At 43.1% G+C, this 16,531-nt stretch overlaps 1 protein-coding gene across 1 annotated transcript in view; it reads left to right on the top strand.

Annotated features, from left to right (window-relative positions):
- The first annotated feature begins 1,861 nt into the window (after positions 1-1,861).
- sh3bp4a (SH3-domain binding protein 4a) overlaps positions 1,862-16,531 on the top strand; it is a 22,887-nt gene continuing 8,217 nt past the window's right edge. Inside the window, exons 1-3 of the mRNA XM_034613911.1 lie at positions 1,862-2,103; positions 9,413-9,579; positions 10,055-12,402. Coding sequence (XP_034469802.1) covers positions 9,456-9,579; positions 10,055-12,402 — 2,472 coding nt within the window. The 5' untranslated portion in view covers positions 1,862-2,103; positions 9,413-9,455. The remainder of the gene's footprint in view (positions 2,104-9,412; positions 9,580-10,054; positions 12,403-16,531) is intronic.

Raw genomic sequence — 16,531 nt, 5'->3', positions numbered from 1 at the left:
GGTGCTGAGGTAGAATCTTGAAGTGTATCCTGTATTTTACTGGGAGCCAGTGGAGGTCATGGAGGACTGGGGTGATGGGATCAGTTGAGTGGGTACTGGTAAGTACAGTCGGGCAGCAGAGTTCTGTACATACTGGAGTTTGTGAAGGACTTTGTTTATGGCACCAAAGAGTAAACTGCTGCAGTAGTCGGGTCTGAATGAGTGTTTCGGCAGCAGTAGGTGACAGTGAGGGTCGGAGACGGGCGATGTTACGGAGTAGGAAGAAGACTGGTTTGGTGATTGATATGGGGCAGGAATGAAAGGGTGGGGGGGTGACGAGGGAGCTCCCCCCTCAGCTTTGACAGCAGCTTCAGAGAGGACACATCATCTGAGCGGGTTTTGTCAATGAGATGAGAGCGGGGGGGGCCTATGAGACAGATGAAAGCTGTATTTCTACATGGAAGACACCAATTATATCAACTCTGAAAAAGCCTTTTAGAGTTATTTTTTTTTAAATTCATGCATTTTTTTTACATGCACGAGACAGAAGAACATCCTTCCACCGCTCCATGTTATTTGTAATAACAGACCCCAGCGGCCGCGGAGGGATTTCCGCTCGCTGGTGGCGTTTAATCACCAAACTCCCAATGAACTGAGCCTCATTAATCTGAGGAGCGTCCTGCTGCACGAGCCATTTCATCTCCACTCAACTTTATTTATAGAGGGCTGCTCGGTACGCAGAACAATTCATACAGCGTGTTGGTCATTATTTACTCCAAAGGCAGGTTTATTGTGTTTATTTTAACTCCGGATAAGTGAAATATAAATTCAACCAAAGTGTTAAAACCTGATTTTCACTGCAGTTTGTTGTTTTTACCTCTGTAGCGTTGAATCCTGTTCTCCCAAATAAAGCAGATTTTGAGAAGAGCTGAAGTAAAGTATTCAATTAGCGCGGGACCACCCTAATTGATAGTGACAGTGTACTGACAAGTCGAAGAAGAAGAGAGGGAGAGGAGCAGCAGGGGAGTGGAGGAGGAATCGGCTTACACAACATTAGTCTCTGTGTGTCAAGTAAGGCGATAAGGTGGCCTTAAATTAATGCTGCAGGAGAGATGTCACACGATTCATTGGTTTTTCTTTTACAGCCACTACAATGTGAAACGGGATGAACCAATGGTGTGCAATCAAAATGAGGCGAGAGAACAACCGTGTTTTGATGTGTTGGTTTAAAATGTCGTCTTTTCTTACACCTTCCCTCACATACAAAATTTTCGAACTTCAGCAGCTTAAAAGGGATAGTTCACCCAAAAATGAAAATTCACTCATCTGCTCACCGCTATGTTAGAGTCCACAAAACACTTCTGGAGTTTCAGGGGTAAACAGCGTTTCAGCCAAATCCAGTACAATTGAAGTAACTGCGGTTTACCCCAAGTGTTGTGTGGACTCAAACACTCCACCCCCCCCCCCCCCTCCATCGACATACTGGTGAGTACATAAAGATACTTTTTGGGTGAACTATCCCTTTAAGTGAAATCCCTCAAATTGAGCAATTTGGAAAAGTTTTCATCAAAGAGTGATGCAAAAGTACAAGGAAGAGCTTTCATTTGATAAAACACACACACACACACACACACACACACAATCAATAAAACAACTAATAGAGTAATGAGTAATAGATTACTTGATTGCTGAGTGGGTTTCTCCAGTAAATCAATCACAAGATTAGGAATTGATGAATAAAGTCAAATGCAAGTGTGTGTGTGTGTGTGTGTGTGTGTGTGTGCGCGTGTGTGTGTGTGGCCCCGCCCTCTCCGTGACGTCACCACTCTTCACCCCACACGCCAGCCCTCCTCTTCCTCCTCCTCCTCCTCCTCCTCCAGTCCTCCGGCTGACCGGAGCGGAGAAGCATCGCCTCCTGTTCGTCTCGTCTTCATCTGTCACCGCTGAAAAACTTCTGGGAAACTGGAAACTATCGCTTCTTCTCTTCAATTGCACTCTTTCTTTCCACTGTTCGTGTTTTTCCACCTTGGAGACAAATGACGCGAGGAGAACCCGAGAGGAGGAGGAAGAAGAAGTGACCGCGGGGTCTCCATCCGCGTCTCTGAGGCTCCCAGCCAGCGAGAGGTCAGTTCACGTTCACATTACAATTTACACTTTATTCCTCCTAATTACATTTTAAACGAAATATCCCCTCAGCTTCACTGTTGATTTCACAGAACAGTGTGTGGAGGGAAATTCGGCTCCACTCACGTCTCTGCACTATGACTATATAATGTGTTATTATCACTTAATGAATCCTCGTTATTAGCCTGGGTGTCGTTTCTGAAGTTAGACACATTATAAGTTATTCTGTCTATTATAATGCTTTCTGCTGCATGTGCTCCAACGTTGACTGTGAAATTATAAATGTTATTATGTGATACTGTCTATTGAGCTGTAAACTAAATCATATGCCTGCTTTATTATGAAATATGGTTTTGATATCATTTATGAGCAAATCCACTTTCATGGGTTGAAGGGCCACCATCTAGGACCTTTCTTACATAGTCAACTGTTTGGGATATATATGTGTGTGTGTGTGTGTGTGTGTGTGTGTGTGTGTGTGTGTGTGTGTGTGTGTGTTGGACAGCCCACCGCCACCAGTGACCACTCATGAATGTGTTATGAGCCTGGCCCTTTAAGAAGGTGGCCTTGTGGGTATTATGTGTGATGTAGGAGAAAGTAGACGTTGTTGATGCTAATTCAATTTTATTTGTATAGCGCCAAATCCTTATATACATAATCTCAAGGCACTTTACATGTTAAGGTTGAGATGTTAAAAATGATCGAGAAACCTAACAGTTCTGACAATGAGGAGATTAACTAATTTAAAACTGTGACGTCACACAAATAATGCGTGTGTTTACGATGTCTGTGTGTGTTGGTAGGCGTGTCTTAGCCCCGCCTCCCAAGCAAAAACTCTTCAGCCTGAACTTCGGGTAGAAGTCGCACTTTAACAGTTAACCCTCCTTTTCGTTTTATGGTTTTATTCTGCTTTATTTCAGTTATACTATTATAATATTCCTATTTTATCTCCCCAGTATTTATTACAGGTGTAAACTGAAAGCCGTCCTGTCTTTCTTTTTTATTCCCTCTCTCTCTCTCATTTCTTTATGGATATTCTTAAATTAGCATAGACACACAGGCAGCTACTGTCGGGAGCTCTGCAGCAGATGGAGGTGAAAACGACTGGAGATGATAAGTTGATAATTAGCGGCCCCTGTTACATGTGCGCACGAGGAGGTGCGCATACACACGTGCCAATAAGGTCATCTGATAAGCTGTAAATCCTCTCTCTCTGTCTTAAGGCACACACACACACACACACACACACACACACACACACACACACACACACACACACACACACACACACTGTCTATGAGGAACTTGTGTTTTACTAGTTAGCAACTCTTTTGCCTTCTCCTCATCCACAAGTCTTTCTGTTTTTTCTTGTCCTGTCTCCTCCTTCCTCTTCCTCCTCTTTTACTTCTTCATCTTTCCTCCTTTACTGTCGTTCCCATTTCCTCCTCCTCCTTGTTTCTCCTCATTTCTTCTTTTCCTCCTCTTCCTAACGCCTTCTTCTTCTCTTTTTCTCCTGCTCTCACCCTCCTCTCCTCTCCTCACATGTCTCCTCTTCGTTCCCTCTTTCCCCTTCCTATTCCCTTTCTTTCTTGTTCCTAATCCTTCCCCCTTTTTCTTGACACAATACTTTTACATTTTTCTCATACCTTCCCGTTTCCTAATGTTTGTTTTCATGTTCCTGTGTTTCTTCACCGCTTCCTTGTCTTTCTCATCCCTTTCTTCCAGACTACCTCCGCTTTCTTTAATTTTCCTCTACTTCTTTCTCCTCCATCTTTTCTTCCCTTCATGAAACTACTTTTCCTCAATTTCTTCCACTTTGAACAAATATTATACTCTTCTTCACTTCTCCGCTTCATCATATCTTCCTCCCTCCTCTATCTTACACATATATGACCTCAAACTGATGTGAAAGTGTCGCTAAATACCCCGACCTACACACACACACACACACACACACACACACACACACACACACACACACACACACACACACACACACTGTTGTCTCCACCCCTGAGGGCTAAGCCTGAAAACTAGCATGTCATCGTTTTCCAGCTCCACGTGAAGGTGCACTCCATTTTGTAATGAATGGCCACTCAGCACAACACACACACACACACACACACACACACACACACACACACACACACACACAGATTTGGATCAGCACACAGTCCTTTACGCTGTAGCTCGAAAACTTCTCCTCAATATCTTTTTCTCGATACATTACTGACATCTTGTTTTCTGCACGCTCTGTTGATCAACATATATTTATACAGATACCGTATAATAGACCATATAATAATCTCATTAACAAGTATAATGAACTGATTAAAGTCATTATCCAAAGCTCCCACTGGGAGTTTGAAGCCTGAACAGCATCCGATGAGCTTCAGTCTGAGGTGCAAACCAACAATACGTTCAAATAATTCTGTTAATAGCCGACAGATTTCACATGCTTTTGAAATATTCATTTTCTTTAACGTGGCTACTTGTTGCAGGTCTATGATGTTTCTTCACTTCCTCCTACTATTCAGAAATTTAACCCAGAGTCTGCGCAGTAGTGCTCGGGGGGGGGGGGGGATGGAGCCACAGTATCGAGGTCCCACCGATATACGCGATCCACCAAATCACGAGTCAATATCAGCTGTCAACCCATTTTTTAGCATCAAATAACTAATACCAAACCTATCTACAATAGTCATACATGCGCTCAACAAATCGCTAGTCACATCGTAACATTTTAACATGTTTATAAAACCTGAACTTGACTGTATTTGTACGTGTGGATCCTGTTGAAAGAGGACTTGTTTCCAGGGCGAGCAGGGACTGTTTTGATTACTGCCTCCACCGGTGCTTTCAAGGACTCGAGGACAAGGTCCTTTCTGGCTTAAATTTTCATCAAATTCATGCTCTTCACCACATGACTTCTATTTTTTCCCTTCGACCTCACTGTGATTGAATGAAAACATGTTATGTTGTCAGCTGCATCGCCACATGACTCACTAACGGCTCCCTCGAAGGTAGAAAACTTAAACATGTAAATATAAATCTAACGGTATTTTAAAAGAAGATGATGTCCCTGAATAACCGGCAGTTTAATTTGCCTCTGGCTCGAAGTGAAATATAAAATTTAAGTGGAGCTGAAAGAAAACAAGTTTTAAAAGTGAAACATAAATGTCCTACATATTGCATCACATCATCGCTCAACCATGATGAGTTAAAAACACACTTAATTGCTCAGCCCTTTCCATGGGATTATAAATGCTGGTCAATGTGACAGTTATTTGCTTTTACCTTTTGAATTCGTGACATTAACAGACTCTTAACACGCTCAGTCCATTTACAGGAAGACGTTTCATCACATCGTTCTTTGTGATTCGTTTCCCGGCTGTTTTTCCTGCGAAACGAGACGTGCAAGTTAAATTACAGCATTCGGAAGCTTAATGTTGCAAATTAAACTACCTGCTGGCGTGAAGTTGACCCTCTGACGTGCTCCTAAGTGCCGCTTCTTCTTCCTGAGCCCTAACCTCTCTTCTCGTGAAGAATTTCCTTCAGTGCTGAGGTGCAAGCGGCACTAAAACTCTGTACTTATCAGGCTCATTTGCCTGTAAATTTACCTCGAGGGCAGTTTGTAATATTTTTCGGATGCATTTCTGTGATGATGAACAGTGGCAGCTGGGGCAGAGCAGCGCCGCAGACTAATGTACTTGACCACATGCCAAGTGGAAGGTTTTATTTATTATTCATTTATTGTGTCTGTAGGTTAGATATCAGCAGGTCTGCAGGGTAAAAAAACAACAACCTGAAAATTTAATAAAGCTGCAGGAATATAACGTTTGTTGTACCTCACACCAAACATCACTCTGAGCCTTTAATAAAGGCAGGTTTATGACATCATATTCTATATTACAGAGCAGGAAGAAGTGTCAGCTTCAAGGGAAAAAGTTGCCCTTCATTTTTAATCATTCTTTCTAAATTAGTAACAGCTTTATCTTTGATTTATTAGACGGCTCATGAATCAAAGGCACATCAGCCATCAGGGCTTTCCTTGAGGAAAGTTGCAAAGATGAGGGACACCATCACAATCTGATGAATGAAAGAGCACAATGCATATTCTCATAGATTTTAAAATGCAGATACGTTCAGAGGAGAAGAGAGAAGTTCAAAAAACAGTTGCAGCCGCAGTAGTTTGTCCAAATCATCTACGGCGGTCCACAGGGGTCAGTAGCCAACATGAACTCCACAGACATCGAAGGTGGAACTAATAGCTGAATTGTCTTTGGCCATTCTTATGTACAAGGACATCATTTCCCTGAACTCGTCAGTGAGGTGCCTTACTCACCATGACCTGTGCTGAAACTGCTGTACATGAAGTTGACCTTTAATGGAGCCAAGTAAAGCAGCATTATAGTCTTTTTGGTTTAAAAAGAACAACCACAACATATTGAGTGAGAAAACCTGTATATTTGTATTTATGATATTAAAACCTGTCTATTTGGTATCAATATTTGTAGATTTTCTGAACAATCTCCTTAAACCAATAGTGAAGAATTGTAACTCAGGCTGAGCTGACTTTGGTTTGTTTGATTTGTGATCTAAGAGTTTTCAGCTCTTCAGCCTCCCTCCTTGATCCAGGATTACGGCCTGTTGAACGCTGACACACAGAATTCAGTGCTAGATCAAATTCAGATATCACATACTAGGGATTTAGTTTAATCTTTGACATGATCGATTTTTCTTTTACAGCCACACGCTAACAGCTCCGCGTGTCTCATTCTCCATCCTGCAATCTGCTCATTTTAAACAGCTGCGATGAGGAAGCGATAAACTCTGTGTGCATATGGCGGCTGGAAATGGTTATTATAGCAACATTCATCCAGGGATTAGGAGCGGCTGACTCTCGGCTAATTAAACTTTCGACTCCCCGCCGTGCCCCCCACTCCTCTGTCCTGTCAGCCCGACTGAAACAAGCTAATAATTTCACTGAGTGCAGCAGTGGGGTAAAGAAACATCCCTGTTACCTATTTTGAGAACGGCTAACCCACAAGCCCTCCAGCTTTTTGCTGCACATCCCCTGAAAGCTCCTTTTTTAAAATAATTTCTTCTCTCTGTTATTGAAATTTTCTGCTTATATGAGGTAAATAAAAAGTTAAATGGAGTTCATTCCTCAGAACGCTATATATACTTTGTGTTAGCTGAAGAATCCGGTCTGTAAAAGTCCTATTTTCACAGATGCAAAGTGTTCAGAGAGTTTAGTCTGGTGACTCTTTCCCCTCCAGGCCGTGATGTTTTCTCTGATAACAGGAGGTTTCAGCTTCCAGGAGGCTGATTGTGGATCTGCAGAGGTCATTTAGAGGAATCCAGTGTGCTCTCAGCCTCCTGCTGCGTTTCCTGTCGCAGAGAACAGCAGCTTCCAGTTCCTCTCATTTTCTTCTCCCCCCCCCCCCCTGCATCTGTCAGATCCATCCTCACCTCCTGCTGCATTTACCAGGGATCACCTCGGCGTTATATTAAAGCGGGTGATGGTGTCTTTGTCTGTCGGCTTGCTATTGATTGCAGGCCCGCTCCGGCTTCCCGCTAAGTGCTCACTTTCAAGCGGGAGGAGAGTTTTTTCTTTTTATCGATGGGTGACACGCTCCTTGACGAGGGGAGACGGCGCAGGATGAAAATGAAATGTCACCTCTGTGGAGTTTGACTGGCTTCCAGCACGAGCTCCCAGGTGAACAGATGCAGCCATTAAACAAGGACAACTCAGCTCGGCTACAGCAGGAGGAAGGGATCAGATAGAGATTTCAATATTGATTAGAGCAAAGTATTAATACATCAGCCCAGTGCATTTAAAAACAATGCAAAAACCAACTGGGAACTTTTTTATCGTGTTTCCATGTTTTTCCTTTCACATATGAAGAACATCCTCCTGTGACATCTTCACGTTCATGTTCAGATGCAAATAGACTTTGTACTTAATTTTTTTGAGATTAGTTACGCTCAGTCTACTTGACCATTTTGCTGAGGGAAGGAAAAGGAATGGAACTTTTTTTCTTTATCTCATCTGATAAAAGTTGTCCTTGGGGGGAATCAACGTTAAAAAAATGGGAATATTCTGCATATCACAATTTTCTTTTAAATGGAATGAAAATTGATCTCCAACCCTTGAAATCTTGAATTAGTTTCTAAGTTTGTTCAAAAAGCAACAGCCTTATTACTGTTTAATTATAGTGAAGACATGTTTCTGTTCTTTTTGGGCTGAATTTATGTGTGAAGACAGATTATGTGGGGGAAGTTCTGACCAGCTGTTCGGAGACTAAAAGCTCTGCATTCAACGCTGGAAGATTCTGAATAATTAATATCCAACCTTACTAATAATAGCTCATTGTTTGCTGGGTGGCTTTCTCAGGTTTGACGGAAAACAGGATGCACGGTGATTTGTTGAAAACAGACTGCGTACGCATAAAAAATATTTTTTAGGGGGGAAATTTGGCTCCAAACGTTGAAGCTCTAATTAATATGATCAGTGAAAGTAATTTACATGGCAGCTTCCACAATCTGTGTTGCCTTTAATACGATTAAAATGGCATAATTAGCGTGCAAATGCAAACGTTCCCGCTGTCGCCGCTCTGCCACATCCTGTTGGAGTACTAGTCTCCTGCGACTGAAGGGAACAACATTTTTGGAGCAAAACAGTTTAGTGCAGCCACTTTAATCAGATTACAGTCATCTGCCGTTTGTGTGTTCATACACAAATTGAAGGATAATGTCAACTAGGAGATTTTAATTACTGCTGCATATTAATAACTGTAATGTCATAATAGAAAAGTGTGCTCACGACATTCTCTCCTCGTGTTTTACACTGTTTCCGACCTTCGTCATCGTCACTTTCATTCAAAACGTAGATCTCTTCTGATTCTGTTTCTATGTTGCTTTTCGATTACTCCTCCTCTGAATCATCTCTCTCTCTCTCTCTCTCTCTCTCTCTCTCTCTCTCTCTCTCTCTCTCTCTGCGTTCTTTGCATCGATTTGGATCAAAAGTCTCCATGTTCAGCAGGGAGCTCATTTCTCTCCTCAGCACAACCTTCACAACTCAAAAAAATACGTGACATTTGTCAACCTTATTTTCTGCTGCTACGCTCTGACCTTTGCTACTGTTTATTATGTTACTGATCTTGAAAATTATGCTTCACGTTGCAATATTGCTTTTGGAGTTTGCTCCATAGCGGAGCATCAGCCAGACGCCTGAATGCAGATGTGTTTAATATTTGCTGGCTGCTTCCACCGTGAAATCCTTTGTGTTTGTTTCCCTTTCCAGATGAAAGGCTGCCAATGAGAGAATGCTACGATAAGTACCAGCCATGGCTGCCCATCGAATCATCAGAGTAACAAACAACAACCACGTCCTCCCTCGCTGCAAGTCGGAGGGGACACTCATCGACCTCAGTGAAGGGGTCACTGGGGCCAGTCTCAACGATGTCAAAGGTCAGTGTCTCCATCACATCTTGCCACATAGTCTGTTTAAATTTATGTAAAAATGCTTTATTGTCTATGTATTGTTTAAATTTGTCAATCGCTTAATATTTATAGAATTGAAACAATCTGTTTTAATTATTTAGTCATAAATTAATAATAATCCTATTTTTGTTCTTGGCTCTTTCACTTCAGCGATTGAATTAGCGCTTTGTTTACATGCTCCATATACGCCAATGAGGCGGACTAAAAATAGGAAATTGTGCAGCTCATCTGCTCATACATTTAACTAGTGATCTGTAAATGCTGTAGCTGCTTTCAGATGATGATGCTGATGATAATCTGCCAGTGACAGATTAAGTGCACTTGTCTCAAATAGGTTCAAACCAGCTACAAACACTTTGCAATCAAGACAAATAGGAGACCATGATTAATAGTTTAATGAGATAAAATTGTGATTTGGTCTGATGTCTTTTTTCTTTTCCAGTGCCTTCTCCCAGTGCCTTAAGGTTGGACACTTCCTCCTCCTTTGGAGCTGCACAGGAAGTGGTTGCCATAAAGGATTATTGCCCCAACAGCTTCACCACACTGAAATTCTCCAAGGGCGATCGCCTCTATGTGCTGGACACATCAGGGGGAGAGTGGTGGTACGCCCACAACAACACAGAGATGGGCTACATCCCAGCCGCCTACGTCCAAGCGGTCAACTTTAGGAACTCTTCGCTTAGCGACAGTGGGATGATCGACAGTCTCGGGGAAGGATATGAGGATGGGTCAAAGGAGTTTGGAGGTTTGGGGGAGTGGACAGGCGTGACCCTTAGACCCTCCCCGATTTACAACAACAGCCCCTTCTCTGGGAACCCACTTATCTGTTCTTTAGATCAAAATTGCAAAGATGTGGGTCTAAGGAACTCAGCAGACCTTATTCTGTTCGATGCTCTGGCCTCACCATCATCTTGCTCCAACTTCAACACTAGCCCAATGAATGGGTTCAGCAGCTGCCATGTTAACACAACCACCCCCACCAGCCCAAACCAAGAAGTTGCACCTAACCTCCACAGGGATAATCCGTTTTTCAGGAGTAAACGTTCTCATAGTCTCTCAGAACTGTCTGTTCTGCAAGCACAGTCTAATTCAACCTTACCGTCTTCGGGATTCTTCACGGGCCTTAAGGCTCCTTCACCAGAGCAGTTTCAGAGCAGGGAGGATTTTAGGACTGCTTGGTTAAACCACAGGAAGCTCGCCAGGTCTTGTCACGACCTCCAGTCTTTGGGCCAAAGTCCCGGGTGGGGCCAGACACAGCCTGTGGAAACCAACATAGTGTGCACGTTGGACAGTAATGGAGGAGTTGTCCAGCTTCCAGACACCCATATCAGCGTGCACATCCCTGAGGGCCACGTCAGCAATGGAGACCACCAGCAGATCTCCATGAAAGCCTTACTGGACCCTCCACTGGAGCTTAACACTGACCACTGCTCCACTTTGAGCCCTGTGGTGGAGATAAAGCTCAGCAACATGGAGACCAAGTCCTTCATCACGCTGGAGATGAAGGTAGCAGTAACTGTGAAGAAAGACACTTGTCACACTGCTGAAGTGCTTTGTGTTCGGAGTGATTGCAAAGAGGGGCCTTACGCACCGATTCCTAATGCTTACATCTACAAGGAAACAGTCCAGGTGCAGTTGGACAGCTTAGAACCCTGCATGTATATTGCTGTTGTGGCTCAGTCCCAGTATCTCAGCCACAATATGACTGTTTGGGACCATGTGCAAAGGAAAGTCACTTTGGGTGTTTATGGACCCAAGCACATCCACCCGTCTTTCAAGACAGTCGTGGCCATGTTTGGACATGACTGTGCCCCCAAGACCTTGTTGGTGAGCGAGGTGGGCCGGCAGGCAAGTTCATCTCCACCAGTGGCTCTTCAGCTGTGGGGGAAGCACCAGTATGTGTTGGGATACCCTCAGGACCTCCAGGTGGGATTGTATTCCAACATGTCCAACTACCAGGTGAAGGCGAGCGAAGGTGCCGGCATGATTCGGGGATTTCAGGTCAAACTGGGGAAGGTCAGCAGGCTCCAATACATGATAACATCGCACAACCCCGACAGCATCTCAGACTTCACTCTCAGGGTTCAAGTCAAGGACGCCCTCGACTGTATTATCACCCAGTTCTGTGTCCAAACTCCACAGCCACCGCCAAAGACTGGAGCAAGGATCACGGGTCAGAGAAGGTTCTTGAAAAAGAAAGAGGTGGATAAGATTGTCCTCTCGCCACTGGCTGTTACCTCCAAATACCCAAAGTTTCAGGACCGGTGCATTACCAACCTGAAGTTTGGGAAGTTGATTAAAACGGTGATCAGGCAGCACAAGAGCACCTATTTGTTGGAGTACAAGAAAGGGGATGTTATTGCTTTGCTCAGTGAGGAGAAAATCAAACTGCGAGGGCAGCTGCGGACCAAAGAGTGGTACATTGGATACTATCAGGGGAAGATGGGTCTTGTCCATGCCAAAAACGTTTTGGTTCTGGGTAAGGTCAAGCCCATTTATTGGTGTGGGCCAGACCTAACGACCACCATCCTACTGGAGCAGATCCTGAAGCCTTGCAAGTTTCTTACGTACATTTATGCAACTGTGAGGACGGTTTTAATGGAGAATGTGGGAAACTGGAGAGCGTTTGCAGACGCCCTGGGCTATGGGAATTTGCCGTTGAATTATTTTTGCCGGACAGAGCTGGACAATGAACCGGAGCGTGTGGCGTCAGTTCTGGAGAAACTCAAAGAGGAGTGTACCAACATGGAGAACAAGGAGAGGAAGTCATTCCAGAGGGAACTCATGATGGTAAGAAGAAAGCGTTCTGTTAAGTAATTTTTAAGTTTTAGTCACAATGTTTTAAACCTGAGCAATACAAATATTTTCTGACATTGGTAACAATCAATTGCCACAAAAGAATTCCACAGACTCGGCATTAGACTTTAATTTTGATTCTTTGACTTGATGGAAATCCCTTTGTATTTTCTCCCCTATTGTGTCGCACCTAAAACAAAGCAGTTGTATTATTTAGACATCTAATCTTTGTCTTTTGGCTAAGAAATGCTGTAGGAGAAACAGAAAGGGCAACCATTTTACAACTGTGTTCAGAATGTCGTTAAGCAAGGCACTAAAAGTCCCTTCCTATTTCACTTATGTTCTTCCTCTTAATCTCCACTGTTATTTAACCAGCATTTTTTTATTTAAAGGTTGAAACCATAAACATGAGCATTAAAATGTTGACATTGTGGCAATGAGGGACTGTCCTTATACCAAAGACAAAGCTTGGGGTGCTGACTTGTTTTTATGTGGGCTCTTACGACCAAATTAAGTCTAGTCATCTTATCTTATCATCATTACTTGCCTGTGCTAAACGTGGAAATGATAGATTTAATATAAAAAATATGCAAACAATTACATTCGCACACATTCACGAAGCTGGTTCAAGATAATATTTGCATTTGGCTGCAATTGTCCTGAAAGAAAATTGATGCCATTCTCCTGTATCCTCCCAACTGTTACAGGCTGTTGCTGAAATACTATATTTCAAATCATTTACTTCCCAGATAAATATAAAGACGTTAAAATGTTATACCGTGACCCTGCCGCCGCCTCCGCTTAAATGATGTACATTATGAAGCGAGCAAGAGCAAACTTCTATCAGTGTCTCTCAGCTGGCCGCTGCGTCATTAGTTGAGCCTTGTTGAAGCTGCAAAGAACAAAAATCCAATTTCCCATACAGATAGAGTCGCCCCTGTGCCTGATTTATTAGTGCACCGTAACCATGATGGATCTCAGCACAATTTTTTTTCCACAGTGTTATAGAGAAGGTGACAGTGGGTTTAAAATCTTGTCAAGTCCCATCCTGTTCCAATGTGGTGTTTATCTAGGGGGTTAATCTTCAGGCCCTGATTGTCTCTGGGAGTTCTTGTTAACATGTATTGAATAATGAAACTTGACTCACTGGATCCCTGAAAAAATCCCAGCATCAAATGTGACACAATCTGAGTCAGGATTTGAATCTTTACGTTCTCGTACCGGAATGCTAAACAACTTGTGTTAGGCCCGAGGTGGCTCGTAGCGGGAACAGCTATCACATGAATAATGAGGGGCAGGAGGGCTGCAGGAGAAAAGCCTATAAAGGGAAAAGCACATGAATAAAATGTAACATCTGGAGTTGGAGCAAAAACAACTTTGTCAAACGGACGCACACAGGCCTCGGTGTGTTTTTCTTCTCCGACAGCGCCGGCACCCTGAGGGGAAGAAAAAACTGTCCTGAGACATTCCCCTCGTTAGACGCCATTATTCAAAAAGTACTTTAGCAGAATACATTTTCCAACTGCTGTTTATCCAGGCAACGTTGATGAAGCGTGCTTTGACATGCTCATTGTGGCCACAGGTTCGAGCTGGCAGCTACAGCAGCAGCTGGGGGTAAAGTGCCTTTCTAAACAGTAGCTGTGAAGATAAATGAGAGTGGCACTTATTTGCTGTTCACACTGTTACTCAGAACAATCCACAGGCGGCTGCCTCTCCCTGTTTTTAAAGTCATGTGACCTCCCCCTTAATGTCACCGAGTCTAAAGCTAAAGAGGGAGGCTTTTATGTTTCATAAAAAAGCTTTTATTCTGACGACTACGTTCTCCTCCTGCAGAGGCTCTTTATCCTGCAGTGTGTTTTACTGTCTCCTAACTGGTTTCATCCTTGACTCAGCCGAGCTCCTTTCTGTTGATAGTTGCAAGAAAGTGAAACAAGGACACACTTGTACAGAGATTCCCCCGAACACCATTAAGAATGCTAATGGTCCAAGAAAAGAAATCCATGCTTTTACCTTTCACCTTATTTGTAGTTCTCAGTGTTCGTGAATGGTTTCGTTCTATAGTGGGTTCGTCTGGACAGGGATTATTACTGATGCAGAGATAAAACACTTGTGGGGACTGAGATTGTTTAAGTTTTTAAATGCTCCATTTTTATAATATGGATGAAGCCTCACTGATTAAATCCGCCACCCACACGAGGCAGAGCAACATGTCCACCTTGAACAGGCTGTAAAAGTGGCTTCAGATGTTCTTTATTCAAGCCAGGAACGATGTAGAAAGTTGTGTTGTTGACCTTGATGGAACAATTTGTCCACATAGTGTTACTATTTTAGAGGACAGGCAGCAAACGTTGGACCAAAACATGGTTTCTACTTGTATTAAATGTAGCCCTTGTGTAATGTTTCCTGGCTGAATGCAGCTACAGACTGGCGTCGCGTTTAACCTTGAATTATTGGGACATTTGCCTTCAGAATTTACTCTGGTAATACATTTACAATTTGTATGTATTTATTGTGATAGTGATGTTTTTTTGCTTTGTTTTGAACTCATTTTCTCTCCTGGATTTCCAGACAAATCTAAAACCCATTTTCTCCTGCTGTGGAAAAAGTCACTGCTCAGCTTGTTGTTGTATTTCACCTATTCCAAACCATTTTGTGAAAGTGTGTTTTGTGTCTATGTGTGAGTCCTGCAACATTTTCCCCATAGATCACTAAATTGCCATCAAGCTGCTACAGCAAGTTTCAGTGAGTCATACTGAACGGCAAAAAGTTTTCCTCCACAACAAAACAGACCATTTTATATAATTCTTACTCGGTAAAATATTTATACAGTGAGAACCTCAGGCTTTAATCCACGATTAGCAAACAAGGCATTCGTTGTTTCCCCTTAATAATGTGGCTTTTATCTGCTCGACCCGAATCCGAACTACTCGGCAAAATGTTAAAAATAAGTGTCTAATTCAAGAACAGAGGACAAACATTGTAGTCAAAGAGCCAAACCATTTGCATTAGTAAGTTGGGGAGACGTGTTGGTTAAAGATGGGATGGACCATTCTACTCTAAAGTGGACAAATCGAACAAAGTGATCTTCCTCACCTCATTACGCCGATTTAATTAATTTGTTTACAATACAGACAATTCTCTGTGTCTTTGGCCGTGAAGCCTTCGCGTCCTCAACTAGGGCATTAGGAAGGAGTGTACTGTATATTAATATGGAGGTCATGTCAGCCCCTAAAAGTGAAGCCAAAGCATGTTGATCGCCCCCTGCTGGCTGGCTGTAGTATTGATTGATTCTTAAATTATACTAATATTAAAATAGGTCTCCACATACCCCGATGGTGGAGAAACGCTAGGATTTGTTGTATTCAGTAAAAGTAGAAACGTCAAAACACAATTGACACTGTAAGCAACAAGCTTAACTTGTTGCGAGTGAATATGAATAAAAGTAAAAGCTTTTGCACGGTGTCGAATTTTCATTTAAGTTCTGCTCAAAGAGAGAGATGCTGCACTTGAGATTAAATGATGCATTTCGTTGTAAACAGTCTGGAACATAAACAAAAATGAAGGGTCGTAGCAGAACAAGCCCTGTTCAGCGTCAGAGCAGCTCATCACGTCTCCCCCTCTCAGCCTCACTACCGCAGACAGGTGTTCCCATGTGAAATGCGAGCAGCCATTGATCAGGACTGAGCTGGAGGCCAGGCGGGGCATCCGACACCGCCCCGGCAGATCTTTTAACGCGGCGGCTCCGGTTACTAAGGCAGAGGACAAAATGAGAAAGACATCCCTTGTGCTTGTCTGTGTCTGAAAGGCCAGGAGAGTGTCGTTTAATAATAGATCCACGCAGAGAGGTGAGGTGAATCACTCCGGCCGAGACCGTAATCAATCCCCTGCTCGTAGACTCCCATCCCAAACCAAGGCCTTTAACTTTAACACTTGAAAGAAAACAGCACAGCAGCTCGGAAAATTAGACTTCTTCCTAAATGTATACAGCTGCCTCAATCCTCTGTGACAGCCAATACAAAAACAGCATGTTGACTTTGTGATGAATATTTAACAGCCAGGCTGATTATTCAGACCTGGCTGCTGCAGGTTCACTGGACCATGAAACAAAAGATCATCCGCGGCT

Source organism: Hippoglossus hippoglossus, chromosome 2 (genome assembly GCF_009819705.1).
Source record: "Hippoglossus hippoglossus isolate fHipHip1 chromosome 2, fHipHip1.pri, whole genome shotgun sequence".
Taxonomy (NCBI): Eukaryota; Metazoa; Chordata; class Actinopteri; order Pleuronectiformes; family Pleuronectidae; genus Hippoglossus; species Hippoglossus hippoglossus.
The sequence above is the reverse complement of the archived record's forward strand: the minus strand, read 5'-3'. Positions and strand labels throughout refer to the sequence as shown.